The sequence below is a fragment of the Ovis aries genome, chromosome 5 (genome assembly GCF_016772045.2).
Source record: "Ovis aries strain OAR_USU_Benz2616 breed Rambouillet chromosome 5, ARS-UI_Ramb_v3.0, whole genome shotgun sequence".
Classification (NCBI taxonomy): Eukaryota; Metazoa; Chordata; class Mammalia; order Artiodactyla; family Bovidae; genus Ovis; species Ovis aries.
The window spans coordinates 69,566,144-69,581,253 of NC_056058.1; the positions used below are offsets into that span (position 1 = coordinate 69,566,144).

At 40.9% G+C, this 15,110-nt stretch overlaps 1 protein-coding gene across 5 annotated transcripts; it reads left to right on the plus strand.

The window, feature by feature from the left end:
• Positions 1-228: 228 nt before the first annotated feature.
• Positions 229-7,908, plus strand: PTTG1 (PTTG1 regulator of sister chromatid separation, securin). Of its 5 annotated transcripts, none has more exons than XM_060416605.1 (6): positions 229-340; positions 743-843; positions 1,752-1,936; positions 3,667-3,760; positions 6,871-7,029; positions 7,757-7,908. In XM_060416605.1, the coding sequence occupies exons 2-6, from the start codon at positions 753-755 to the stop codon at positions 7,834-7,836; spliced, it is 609 nt and encodes a 202-aa protein (XP_060272588.1). In that variant the 5' UTR covers positions 229-340; positions 743-752; the 3' UTR covers positions 7,837-7,908. The 5 variants fall into 5 exon arrangements, with proteins under 5 accessions (XP_060272588.1, XP_042106639.1, XP_012034276.3 ...); XM_042250705.2 differs by having other exon boundaries at positions 1,755-1,936; XM_012178886.5 differs by having other exon boundaries at positions 229-329.
• Positions 7,909-15,110: the final 7,202 nt, after the last annotated feature.

Below are 15,110 nucleotides of genomic sequence, written 5' to 3' on the forward strand. Positions count from 1 at the left end.
CATTAATAGACATCCACGACCAAGCTGTGAGAGGCTTTGATTTTTTTTCCTCCCGGGGAACAAACGAAGAACTTGCCGGGAAAAGCTTTCAGGGCGGAGCCCAGGGAGCTTAGGTTCCTACCATTGGTTCTTCCGGAGCCTCCGCCCCGCCCCTGTCCCGCCTCCTGGATGGATGAACCAATAGGGGTGTAAGTTGTGGTTTAAACGCGGAGTCTGGCGCGTCCGGTGGAGAAGAGTCTTGCGAGAGTTTGGCTGTTACTCCGAATGTGGGTGAACCGAGCGGTACCGAGTGGTTGGGCGGGCACGGTCCGGCGGCTTAGGAAGCGGGAGTAGGCTTTGTGTGTGTGTGGCGTTCGGGGCCTGGGAACCGGGGTCCGGGTGTCTGGGACCCGGGGCCTGGGATTTGGGGGCTGGGACTTCCCTGAAACGTCAGACGCGCTCGCCTGGCTTGAGCCACGGTTTTGAACTGCGTACGCGACCCACGGCAGTTTGGTTCCAATGAGTACCAGGGCCTGTGCCAGTCCCAGACCGCCAACTCTTAAGGAATTTAGGGTCCCTGACGCAGGCGTCAAGAATTAAGAGCTGGGTTAAATGCTTGTTGGCTCAAGATCCGGCTTCTACCTCTGCTTAGCTCCTGTTTTTGCGTAGATGTCCCTAGGGTAGAAAGTTGGGTCAGTGCTACACTTTAGCTTCTTTCATCTTCCCTAACTCCCAAGGTTTAACGAGTGTTTCACACCTCTAGTTGATCCAGAATGGCTACTCTGATCTATGTTGATAAGGAAAATGGAGAACCAGGCAGCCATGTGGCTCCTAAGGACGGGCTGAAGCTGGGGTCTGTGCCTTGTAAGTATACAGGCGGCTATCAGGTACACAGGTATTGTGAATCAGTGGTGGGTGTGGCTTGGAGCTGGGGAAGGCCCAAATATACTTTGTGGGCAGTTGGAGTCGTGCGTGCTAAGTCGCTTCAGTCATGTCCGACTTTTTGCGACCCTATGGACTTTGTAGCCCGCCAGGCTCTGCTGTCCATGGAATTCTCCAGGCAAGAATACTGGAGTGGGTCGCCATACCCTTCGCCAGGGGATCTTCCTGACCCAGGGATTGAACCGGAGTCTCTTAAATCTCCTGTATTGCCAGGCGGGTTCTTTACCACGAGCGCCACCTGGGAAGCCCAGTGGGAGTCGAGTTTACCCAATACTCTTACTGCCGAGTACTTATGGGTCTCTTCATGTTCAGTATCTTTTTTTAAAATTTAAGTTATTTATTTATTTTTGGCTGTGCTGGGTCTTTATTGCTACCTGGCCTTTTCTCTAGGTGCGATGAGTAGGGGATACTTTTTATTTGTGATGCCCAGGCTTCTCATTGCAGTAGCTTGTATTGTTGCAGAGCATGGGTTCTAGGGGATGCTGACTTCAGCAGTTGAGACACGTGGGCTCAATAGTTGTGGCACATGGAGTTAGTTGCTCTGTGGCATGTGGGGGTTCCTGGATCAGGGATCAAACCCCCGTCTCCTGCATCGGCAGGTGGATTCTTTACTACTGAGAAACCAGAGAAGCCCTCATGTTCAGTATCTTAAAGAGATTATTTAAGAGAGTAGTGAACTGAAATGGTGTTAGGCATAGGACCATGCCACTGTCAAAAATGGGGGTTAAGTTTGGCTGTGAGAATTAGGCCAAGTTGATAGGCACAGTCAGCTTTCAAGTTGCACAGGTGTTTACTGCTGGAATGATCTTATGGTAAGACTTTTTCTTTAGCAGTCAAAGCTTTGGATGGGAGATCTCAGGTTTCAACACCACGTGTTGGCAAAATGTTTGATGCTCCACCAGCTTTACCAAAAACTGCGAGAAAGGCTTTGGGAACTGTCAACAGAGCTACAGAAAAATCAGTTAAGACGGATGGACCGCTCAAACAGAAACAGAAAACTTTCTCTACCAAAAAGGTAAAAGTTGGCTATAATTAAAGACTAAAGCACTTTGACTCTTAAAATGACTACTGGCATCTTACCTGACACTCTCCTCTGTGAATGGAAGGAAATAGAGACTAGCAAATTAGATTAACAGAAGAGAATCATCATACAGTCTTTATTGACTTCTCTGTACCTTGAGATCACATGTATCAGGAGCAGCTGGTTAATATTTTTGCCTCACCTGTCTTTAACAAGTGTCTTAAAACAGACCAGTGAGTACTGTGAAAAGTGAAAGTGAAGTTGCTCAGTTGTGTCCTACTGTTTGTGACCCTGTGGACTGTAGCCTACCAGGCTTCTCTGTTCATGGGATTCTCCAGGCAAGAATACTGGAGTGGTTACCATTTCCTTCTCCAGGGGATCTTCCTGATCCAGGGATCGAACCCAGGTCTCGCACATTGGAGGCAGACACTTTAACCTCTGAGCCACCAGGGAAGCTTTTGAGTACTGTGAGAGAGGGTACTTTGCAAGAAGTCATGATGCTAGTATAACAGCTCAGGTGCTGCCATTCTCTTCCCCTCCTTTCAGAGCAAGCACTAGCTTTGTAGGTTATAACTTGGTAGCATGTTGACCTTTGTACATGTGTTTACAAACTGTAGGGCAGTGCATCCTAGACCGAGAGGACTTGGCTGTGAAAGATGACTTCAGCATGTGAATTAGCACTGCATTTCAGTAATTGTTTCAATGTGTATTAGGAAAAAAACAACTAGTATACTTGATGTCAAACTGTTAGGTGTGGTTTTAGGATAAAGATGTCTTTTTAAAAAAAACTGAGTTGAGTAAGAGAAATGCTAAGTGTAAGTATTGCAAGGATATAGCAAAAATGATGAGAATGTGACAGAACTGAAATGTGGGAAGCCTTGTCCTAGTAATTTCCTCTAGGCATGCACATGTGATGTGAGAATAAATCAAGACGCTACAAGCTTCCATTTTGGCCCACCACCATCATGGACTGCCTACCAGTTCCAGACTAGAGAATTATCCACGGTGGGCATCTTAAAGTCCTTGACTGTCTTTGACTGCCTCTTACTCAGTGTTGTGTATTTGAGGAAAACAAATTGGTTTTTAATATTAACCCAGTAATTTAGGTAACACTGATGGAAAATCACATTTCCAAAAGCCAAAAATGGCTTCTAGGATTAGTTTCTATTCTGGGTGATTTATGCCCATTTTCTCTTCTATTAGGTTAGGTTGGGCGATTGAGTCAATTAGCTCTGAATTAACTCTACTCTGGGGCTTCCCTGGTGACTCAGTAGTAAAGAATCCACCTGCAATGCAGGAGACTCAGGTTTGATCTCTGGGTGGAGAAGATCCCTTGGACAAGGAAATGGCAACTCGCTCCAGTATTTTTGCATGGGAAATCTCACGTCCAAAGAAGCTTGGTGGGCTACACAGTCCTTGGGATTGCAAGAGAGTCAGACGCGACTTACCGACTAAAAACAGACTCTGCTCTGTATTTTGATGATTTATGCTAACAGGTGCTAATACTTGTATTTCATCCTTACCTTTTGAGCCATGATAATTGATTGCTGAATTGTATTTGTATGTGATTTTGAGAATGAGGGATTATGGTTTCTTAGAAATTGAAAACAAATTTAAAATATGATGAAGCAATCCCATGTCTTGAAGAATCTCTCTAATCTCATGTACTAATCAGTTGACAAGGCTCCCACTCTTAAATGGATGTTTTCTTGGGTTTTTTTTAGATTACTGAGAAGACTGTTAAAGCAAAAACTTCGGTTCCTGCCTCAGATGACACCTATCCAGAAATAGAAAAATTCTTTCCCTTCAATCCATTAGGTACTCTTTTGATATTGTCCAAATGCTTTAGCTTTCAGTTTCTCTTAGGATCCAATTCAACTGTAAGTTGATATGGCTCTGAATATGATTTGTGATCTAAAACTATAACAAGGCTGTCTGAATCTGGGGTGCTTTGGACAGGTAACTTGTGGATTTATTTTTAAGGCATTATCTTAATTCAGAAGAGGAATCAGAGCAAAGATGGGAAAACATTCTTGTCCTCAAAAGCTAAAACCACCCAAGGGGAGATTACTTGTTCAGTGTTAGCAGACAGCCTTCCTAGCAAGCCCACTTTTAGAAAATGGACTTGATGTCAAGTTGAACAGTGAAAAGCAAGCCTGAAAAATCCACATAGCCAGTGAGAACATGTGCTTTTTGACTTCTTCAACCTCCTACATGTATCTGAAATATTTTCTATAATAGAGTCGGCTTTTTTCAAGCTTTAATGTACTCACATTGAGGAGAGTAGACTGTATGCCAGGCGCTATTGGCTTAGGATGTAGTGGATAACAAGGCAGGCCCCACTCTGAGGAAGCCCAAGATTTGGAGGGTAAGTCAGACACTGAACAAATCCTTTCACTTTGAGTGTGAGCCAAGGAGAAAAACAGGGCTTGTTAGGGGGCACTGAACCTAGCCTGAAAGAGCAGGGAAGTTGTTTTCTCATAAAGTGACTTTCAGTGGAGGCTTGAAGGATGTAAGGAGATAGTTGGGTGGAGAAGGGGTAGGGCTGGGCGCCAGCACCGTAACAGACAAAAGATCTTGAGGCAGAAAGAAGGACTGGAGTGGTTCTGGAAAACTGAAAAGTAGAGTGAAGGATGACACTGGTGAGGGGGTTGGTCAAATCACACAGGGTCTTTGAGATTCCTGAGCTGGTTTTTTTGCCTTTTGATCCAAAGAGCATTTAATTATTCCACTAGTATACATCTAGGCTGTTTCTGGCTTTTATATATGTTACAAAACAATTCTGCAATTATTGTTGAGAGTTTGTGAGTATACCTAGAGAGTAAACTCCAAGAAGAATTTCTGGGTCTCAAAGCTGTGTGATTAAGTTTTGATAAAATGTGGTGCATCTCATCATTACCATTCAGGAAAATGAGGTAGGTTTATGCATATTGAGGGCTTCCCAGGTAACTCAAATGGTAAAGAATCTGCCTGTACTGCGGGCGACCTGGGTTCAATCCCTGGGTTGGGAAGATCCCCTGGAGAAAGGCGTGGAAACCAACTCCAATATTCTTGCCTGAAGAATTCCTCCATGAACGGAAGAGCCTGGTAGGCCACAGTCCATGAGGTTGCAAAGAGTTGGACACGACTGAGCGACTTAACACTTTCACACTTTAAGCATATTGGCCAGGAAAGAGGACTACATACAATAGCTGTGTTGGCGGAAAGAGATATTGCTAAACTGCCTTCCAAAATAGCAGCGTAAGTTACTGAAACCACCTTCAGTGGATGAGGATGCCCGCTTTCCCCTTGTTCTCTAACTGCAAATGTTTTAAAATTGTCAGAAAGATAATTGGTATTTTGTTGTTTAAAATTGTGGTATGTGAGTGTGTCTGAGCATATTTGACTATTGGTCATTTATAGTTTTTAAATTTTCTGTTTGTATCTTTGTTTTCTCTTGATTTTTGTGACTTTCTTACACTCTGTGTCTGTGTGTGTAAAGAACTGTCTGTATAAAGATAATTAGCCCTGTGTGTTGCAGACTTATTTCCTCTGGGGTCTTATGTCTGTCTGTTTTCCTTTACAGTTCAGTGGTTTAAATTAAGTGGTCACATAAACTGTTTCTTAAATTTCTTTTAGGACTTTTACACTCTTAAAAATTAGTGAAGACCCCAAAGAACTTTTGTGTGTTGTTTTATATATCCTATATTTTAAATTAAAATTGAAAAGTTTAAAAGTGTTAATTTGTTAAAATACAGTAAACCCATTACATTAATGTACATAGCTTAAAACAAAATTTAATGAGAAGAGTGGCGTGGTTTTATGTTTTTGAAAATTTGCTTAATCTGGCTTAACATAAAACAGCTAGATTCACATGGGATTGTGCATTCCATTTGTTGAATCTGCTTCTGGTTGATGTATATGAAGAAAATCTGGCCTTTTGCAGCCATGGTTAGGAAAAGAGAAACATTTGAAGTCTTTTCAGAGAAGTATAGATAGTTTTCTTTGCTATTACACTAAAATTCAACTTGTGGCTGCTTCTGTATGCATAGTTGCAATGTAGAATCTGAAACCATTTCAGTAAGCTTTGTAATATTCTCTGACACAAATCCATTGTCTGTTTTGCACTTTGAATGTATCTTTTATCCTGCATTTGTCACCATTGATCATTTAGAAATACTGGTTTGCTGGGAAATGTAGTGCATCCACAAGTTGAAATGTTTCTTTATGCGTGTCAAAAGCACACTCATTAATGCTTACCACTGACCTCATCGGAAAAGTCTTCAGGACTAGGAAGCTGTCAAGCTAATGATTCCAAATAAGTTTTCTGAAATTCTAGGGGTTTTATTCCTCTTGAAACTGTGGATTTTATCACTGGCAACAAATACTTCTCTTGAACTGGTAGACTTTCATTGCTTGAAGAAAATGTGCAACACATATCCACGTCCGAGTTACCAAAGTTTGTTTTTCAGTTCGTTATAGTAAATGGTGTCCAGAAGTAACACCTCTGGTTTAGCTTGCAAATCAAATAATTGCACATATCTTTTTTCTTGGAAAACACCGCGGTACTTCAGTATATGATTTCACAACTTATACAGAATACTAAAAAGACATGTTTTCAAGGGTTGAGAGCTCATAAAATTAATACTTTTTTTACTGCATATGGTAAAGTGACATGTGAAACAGGCACTTTTTAAAAATACCAGTGAATGGTAGTGAGAAATATACTAAATATTTATTGCCACTGCCTTGATTTGTGCTAAGGCACAGAAGTTTTATCCTCTGTTGCTTTTGGATCACTATTGCAGATGTCAACACAGTGGGAAAAGGTATTAGTATTATTATGAAAATAGTTTGAGCTCCTGGGCCCCATGAAAGGGTCTCAGACTGGCAGGGTGCCACTCACCACCCTGAGAACTGCTGCTCTGACAAAGTGCTTTCTGTGGCAGATTTTGAGAGTTTTGACCTGCCTGAGGAGCACCAGATCGCCCACCTCCCCTTGAATGGAGTGCCTCTCATGATCCTTGATGAGGAGAGGGAGCTTGAGCAGCTGTTACACGTGGGCCCCCCTTCGCCTCTGAAGATGCCTCCTCTGCTGTGGGAGTCTAGTAAGTGAACAAGTGCCCTTCTAGAAGGGCTGTAAACAATCTGTGTCACAACACTTCCATTACTGTGAGGATAGGGTTGTGCAGAAGGCTAGTAATTTCTATCCTTCAGACTGAAGAGAGAAGGTTTCAGGATAATGAAAACTATTCTCAACTGGTATTGTTTTTTAGTTACAAATGCCCAGTAGAATTAAGTCATTCTGGAATCTGGGCAGTCTTACATACAAGCAAAGTGAATACAAGGTGAAATTTAGTATATAACTTTTTATATTAAGAGTTGATGTAAAATAAACTTACTTGAAATGAGAGTTCCAAGTTAATCCAAAGCTCTTGTAGGATCAAGACCCACACAATAGCAGGAGGTTTTAGGTCTTGGTTCACACTGGTGGTCAAAAGCCATTATCAGCATGTTTTTTATTATATTTGATGGAATAACTTACATTATTTGCTAGATTACACTAGTGATAATTGTTGGCAGTTACTTGGGTCTCTTAAGAGAATTTGGGGTACTTCTATGATTTATTTCATAATGAAGGTTAATTCTGGGACCATAGCCATCTTCCAAGAAATAAGTGAAAAGGTGTATGTATATGTATGTAGGTGGGGGCAGGGGTATAATTCATGAGACAAAGGGAAAAAGAGTTCGACTTCATGATTAAAGTGAAACTAACGTGTATGTTGACAGACATGCAGATTTGCAGATACTGAATAAGAAATTCCTGTTTTCTAGATCTGTTGCCATCTCCCTCAAGCATTCTGTCGACTCTGGATGTTGAATTGCCACCTGTTTGCTGTGACTTAGATATTTAAATTTCTTAGCACTTTATAGTTTGGGTATGTATTAATGGTTTGTATTAATAAAGCAATTCTTTGTTTAACAGACTCTTCCTAATATTGTGGTTGGTATTGTTTAGAATTTGCTTAAAATGTAGCAGGCTACAGGCTGCACAGCCCTTAGCCTGCTGTTGCTGTTGGTGTCTGCTGCCTTAACCTTGCACCCTGTCCAGGCAGTGATGACCATGAGACTTATTAGTAGTCCTGCTTAGCCACTGGTTTGTACTGTGGTGGGCCCCTCCCCCAAGGGACCAACTGCCAGTGAGTGACCGTTAGTGGTCTGCTCAGCCATTGATTGGTGCTGCAGTGGGCCCATCCCCCAGACAACCAACAGTCAATGAGTGACTGTTAGTGGCAGAAGTGGTGGTTGTCAGGTAGAGAGTGAGGTAAGAGAAAGATCCTGGCCTTTTCTCTATGGGCCTGCAACTCACCCACCCTCAGGCCAGTGAGTGAGCTGAGGGGCCCAGGGAACCGCCTTGGGGCTGGGTGTCCTGCAGGGCTCCAGAGCCCTCACCAAGGCTGGCCCAGGCCTTGAGGAGGCGATGAACCTCTCCGCATCCCTGTCTTTGTGACCGAATGGCAGCGGCCGTCCGCCTGGGTCAAATTTTTGGGACCTGCCCCTGCCATACGGGCAGCCTGAGGAGACTGAGGGCCAGTTGGGTCCTGGGTGCCTGGCTCCCTCAGCGATGACCAGGGTCTCAGGACCTGGTCCTGAGGGAGCCACACACTAAGCTCTGCCTCCTCTCAGCCAGACCCCAGAGCTCGGAGGGTGAAAGTTGTACCTGGGACCTGGTCCCTTCTTGTCAGAACAGAGAGTAACTTTTATTTAATGTAACATTTACTTGATCATGACCTGACTTCAAGAACAAAGGATCTGACCCAAGAAGTTCACAACAATTGACCATTCCCCTCCCTCACCTTTCCTAGAAAAGGGCTTTGCTGCAGGCTTTTGGCAAGTTCGGGGGTTTTAAGGCATGAGCCAACCATCTCCTTGCATGGCCCTCAGTGAACATTTTTCTGTACCATACTCCAACGTTTTGGTATTGCTTGGCCTCACTGGGCGTGGGGTGCACCAACTTGTATTTTGGTAATAAAAACTGTGAAAACTAGTAGGCAAGTTGAGAGTCTATAATGTGATGAGAAGTTTGTCTAAGTTGAAAAACTTACCCTAAAACCTTCTGATTTAACAGCTTACTTTAAAAGCTGCCACTGTTTTCCCTGAAACATATACCTCTCCGTGTATACTTTACTCCGTTTTTGTGGCCGTTAACTGGTGACAGTTATTAGACCTCTTAATTAGAAGAGCCACTTCCAGCTCATTAAGTGTCTATTGCTAGGAATTCTTTATTGCTGTTTTTGTCTAGTTTCTAATGACTTCAATACCCTGTATTCAGTGATCAAAATTTGAAAGACTTAATCTCCTGAGAATTCTGCCTTCTTGAGCTCTTCAACTGGGCTCTTTGAAGACCACAGCAGATAATTTACTGGTAGTGAGATCCACTCTTTACCTATAGGAAACTCTATTTAGTTGCTAACTTGGTGTTGGGAATTATTCTTAAGTCTTTATTAAGCGTTATGTTTCGTGTTCATGATCTTGTTTTTCAGAGGAGGACGTTGAAGTTAAGAAGCTTCATGTGCCAAAGGCATGACGTGCTAGAAAATGATAGGACTGGTATTTTGATTCCATAACTGATACCAGAATCAAAATATCAGATTGCTAATGGTTGCCTCTGGATTTTTTTTCTTATTGGGCAGACAGGGTTGATGATGATTTAAAAAAATTAACTGTTGCCACTATTTTAAATTAGAGTTTCACATATATTTGATTTTAGAGATTCTCTGTGAAAGGCAGGCCTGTAAAATAGTGGGCCCTTGTTTCCAGCACTTGGTCGAGTGGTGATAGAGTGCTGGCTGCCTTTTAGGCGCAGTGTGGGTTTTCTGTCTTCTAGACCCTATGTAAGATGGCCTGAAGGGAGAATTGAAGTATTCCTCTTACTCGTCTCTTCTGTGACCCAGCCTATTTAACTCATGTAACCTGCCTGGCCAGACAGTCAACTGAATTTGATCCTTGCTTAATACTAACCTACACAGGAAATCTTTCTCCTGAAATGTCTGTAGCATCCATAGGCAAGTTAGAATGTGAGCCCTTTCTTTCCCATTATTATTATTAGAGGAATCTACAAGATACTAGGCATGAAATGATAGGAACATACACACTTACTGGTCCTGACTTTAAAACTTTGACCCTCTAAACATTACTGAAACAGTCTGGATTTCTGAAATCAGTAGAAAGATTTTTAAAATAAGACAACTTGTCACTTGATTTTAAGGAAGAGGATTAGACCTCACATCTTCAGGAATAATCAGGCCAGTTTGAAAAGCTAACCCTAATTCTGAGTGGCTTTCATACCCTACAATACATTTAGAAACTCTGGAAAGTAGTTTGTTGTGGTGGAGGAAACAAAGATCTGAGAGCAAGAGGTCAGTTCTTTACCAGGTCCTTGGTCAGACCTGAGCACAAATGATCTCTTCACTGTTTATCAGAGCTCAAAGTGCTTAATATTTGTTGACTTTTAGAATTCTAAACAGATGCTTCTTTAATATAGATAATTCTCTTTTTGTGGGTATTGTTGCTGTTTGTAGCAGTTTACTAAGTATCACGTGTTGTTTGGCTTCATTAAGAGAAAGCTTATGAGAAGGCTTGTTTGGAAATCTGATCTGTCCTAAATGTAGAATTAAAGTTTATTTCTTTCAATCCCACTGTTCCCCTACACTGCATTTAAGCATGATCTTACTTATGTGAAGTTTATTCACACTTAACTTATTTTTGTATTGGCATTTTTTCAGGTTTCAAATTCCAATTAACCTTCAACAGGAACACAATTAGAATTTTTTAAAAATATGTTGTTAGTATTCTCTATTAGACTGCTGCTGCTGCTGCTAAGTTGCTTCAGTTGTGTCCGACTCTGTGCGACCCCATAGATGGCAGCCCACCAGGCTCCCCTGTCCCTGGGATTCTCCAGGCAAGAACACTGGAGTGGGTTGCCATTTCCTTCTCCAATGCATGAAAGTGAAAAGTGAAAGTGAAGTCGCTCAGTCGTATCCGACTCTCAGCGACCCCATGGACTGCAGCCTACTAGGCTCCTCCATCTATGGGGTTTTCCAGGCAAGAGTACTGGAGTGGGGTGCCATTGCCTTCTCCCTCTATTAGACTAATTCTGATCTAACCTGTATAAGGAAAGTTAGTCCCTATACCAAGTCCCAAAAGGGTTAGTACTATGATGGAAATCCTAATTTGACTTTGTTCTTTCCAGTAATTTAATCATTTATCATTTATTAGGCCCAGTGTGCTAGGAACTAAGCCTACCATGGTTAAATAACAACATTGCCCATGCCCTCAGATGCCTGGCATCCAGTGGGGGGGAGAGGTATCAAATGCCGTTGTGATGCAGGAAGGTGCACATGGGGTGGGGAGGACCAGGACTTGGGGAGCACTCCCCAGCCCGGTCTAGGGAGGGCTTCCTGGGGAAGTGCATGTGGATGGAGCCTTGATGGAAGATAAGTGTTCTGAGCAGAGGGGACAGCTTTTGCAAATGGCAGGAGGCAAGTGAACACAGCTTGTTAAATGAAAATTGCCTTTGTTTTTTTTCCAGCTTTAGGTTTGAGCAGTGTGGTTGCCAACAAAGGAGAGTGAAGCAGGGACCATATGGCTATTTGAACTGTGCAAGGGGTTTTGAGTTTGGCATGGGGGTGTTGGGTGCCATGGAATGATTTTCTTTTGTTTTTCATTTATCAATTATTTAATGGTATTTTTCTGCAAAATCATAGCAAACTATTTTCAGCAATGAATATACATATATCTTAAACTGTATACATATACCTCAACTGTATATAAAACAAAAAAATACAGAAAAATTTGAAATTTTGACAAGATACGTAGCAAAATCCACTTATTGAAAAGAGCATATATGGGGTGGTTAGTTGTGCTGCCTCTGTATCAATATACACTTTGAGCATCATCCTTCTGTACTATTGATGCATTTAATTTTTTCTTATATCTGCAAATAGAAATTTCACTAATATTTTCCCTTTGAAATATAGAAACAGTTCTGCAGTGTTCCAGGGATCCCATAATGAAAAATGCTCTTTTGTGTATATCATCTTGAGTTCTTAAAGATTCTTTTGCTCTCATAGAAACCATGTATACTATTTCCAAGGTACACTGGTGAAGTCTCTCAGTCGTGTCTGACTCTTTGCGACCCCATGGACTGTAGTCTACCAGGCTCCTCTGTCCATGGGATTTTCCAGGCAATAGTACTGGAGTGGATTGCCATTTCCTTCTCCAGGGAATCTTCCCGACCCAGGGATCGAACCCAGGTCTCCCACATTGTAGGCAGACGCTTTACCATCTGAGCCACCAGGGAACCTATACATTAAAAAATTTTTTAAATTTTATATTGGAGTACAGATGAGTAACAATGTTGTTACTTTCAGGTGTACAGCAAAGTGATTCAGTTGTACATATATATGTATTCTTTTCCAAATTCTTTTCCCATTTAGGTTGTTACAGAGTATTGAGCAGGGTTCCCTATACTATACAGTAAGTCCTTGTTATCTGTTTTAAGTATATCAGTGTACACATGTCCTAAACTCCCAGTCTGTTCCTTCTCTCTACCTTCCCCTCTGGTAACCATAAGTTCTCTAAGACTGTGAGTCTTTCTGTTTTATAAATAAGTTTATGTGTGTATATATATATATTTTTAGATTCTACTTACGCATGATATTTCTCTTTCTCTGACATGCTTCACCTAGTATGATAATCTCCAAGTCCATCCTTGCTGCTGCAGATGGCATTGTTTCATTCTTTTTAATGGCTGAGTAATATTCCCTTGTGTATATGTATCATATCTTCTTTATCCATTCATTTGTTGATGGACATTTAGGTTGCTTCTGTGTCTTGCCTATTGTAAACAGTGCTGCAGTGAATATTGGGGTGCATGAATCCTTCTGAACCATGTTTTTCTCTGGATATATGCCCAGAGGTGGGATTGATGGATCATATGGTACCTCTATTTTTAGTTTCTTCAGAAAACTTCATACTGTTTTCTATAGTAGCTGTACCAATTTACTCTCCTACTAACAGTGTTGGAGGGTTCCTTTTTCCCCATACCCTTTCCAGCATTTGTTATTTGTAGACTGTTTGATCATGACCTTTCTGACCAGTGTGAGGTGAGGTATGGTAGTTTTGATTTGCATTTGTCTAATAATTAGTGATGTTGAGCATCTTTTCATGTGCTTCTTGTCCATCTGTATTTTTTTTTTTTTTTGGAGATTTATCTGTCTAGGTTTTCTGCCCAGTTTTTTATTGGATTTTTTTTTTTTTTTATTGAGCTGCATGAGCTATTAGTAAATTTTGGAGATTAGTCCTTTGTCCCATTTTTTGCTAGTATTTTCTGTCATTCTGTAGGGTTTTTTTTTTTTTTGTTTGTTTATGGTTTGCTTTGTTGTGCAAAAGCGTTTGAGCTTAATTACATCCTATTTGTTTATTTTTATTTCCATTACTCTAATAGATGGATCAAAAAAGATATTACTGTGATTTATGTCAGGGAGTATTCTGCATATGTTTTTTTCCACAAGAGTTTTATAGTATCTGGTCTTACATTTAGGTCTTTAATCCATTTTGAGTAATTGTGTATGGTATTAAAGGTTATTTTAATTTCTTTTTTTTACTTTAGTTTTCCAATTTTCCCAGCACCATTTTCCATTGTATACTCTTGCCTCCTTTGTCATAGACTAGGCAACCATAGGTGGGTTTATTTCTGGGTTTTCTATCCTGTTCCACTGACCTATAGCTGTGTTTTTGTGCCAGTGCCATACTGTTTTGATGACTGTTGTTTTGTAGAATAGTCTGAAGTCAGGGAGCCTGATTCCTCCAGTTCTGTTTTCCTTTCTAAAAGTTTCTTTGGCTATTAAGAGTCTTTTGTGTCTTCATAAAAATTCTAAGATTTTTTGTTTTAGTTCTGTGAAAAATACTGTCAGTAGTAATTTGATAGGGATTGTATTGAATCCATAGATTGCCTTGAGTAGTATCATCATTTTGACAATAATGATTCTTCCAGCCCAAGAACATTGTCTTTCCATGTCTACATATGTAGATCTACTTTATCCTTTTTTAATGAACATATTTTATTCCATTGTATAACTGTATCATATTTTCTAATTATAAACTATGCAATAGCAGACATCCTTGTAAAAACACCTGAGGATACTTGTATGAGGGGTTTCCTTGTACATTTTTGACTCTTTCTTGTGCTTTCTTCCTACCATTTGTCATCCTTCTAGTTCCAACTCCTTGATTCCTCCTGAATCCTTAGTCTTGTTTCCACTATCATCTCCTCAAGATCATTTCTTCATCATCATCATGATCTGCAAGAGAGTCCAAATTGGTCTCCCTACTTCCAGCTCAAGTATGAAAATATCTGTAAAGCTATGTGTTCATCTCTTACCAGGATTATCTTGTGTGTGTGTGTGCACATGCATTTGAGATTTTCATAGTCTTATGAAAATTTGTATATTAATAGGATTATACCATTGAAAGAAAGAAAATGCCTTTCCCTTTGGAACCTTGAGGGCCTGGAGGTTTGACAGATTGCCTTCCTATTGTTGATTACCCACTGACCTCATTGTGGAGTTGGGAGTGTCAGGTTTTGACCTTGCCTTAATACCTGCTCTGAAGGTTGTAGGATGTCTGAACACCCAGTTTGTGACTTAAGTTGGAGATTGGGCAGCTGATTCTGGGACAGCCTCAAAAGAGGCTAGGGGTTGGATGCAGTACTGTGGTATGTTAGTGTCTTTGAGAACTGAAGAGCATTCCCGGAGAAAACCTTCTGCAGCTAGTTAGCATCCCTAAGGATTCAGGATCAACCAACTTTGGAAGCCGACCCCACGCAACACGGCCTGACAGATTTTACACTCATACTTAGCCCCCTACTTTGAGTCAACTGTTTTCATACCTCCTCTCTTTTTTTTAAAGTGGCAAAAATTTTTATTTAAAAATTTTTTATTTTATATTGGAGTTGTTTTACAATGTTGTGTTAGTTTCAGGTACATAGTAAAGTTGTTTATTTATACATATATCTATTCTTTTCCTATACAGGTTATCACAGTGTATTGAATAGAGTTCCCTGTACTATATATATATAGTAGGTCCTTGTGGATTATTTATACCTTCTCCACTCTCTAAACTTTTA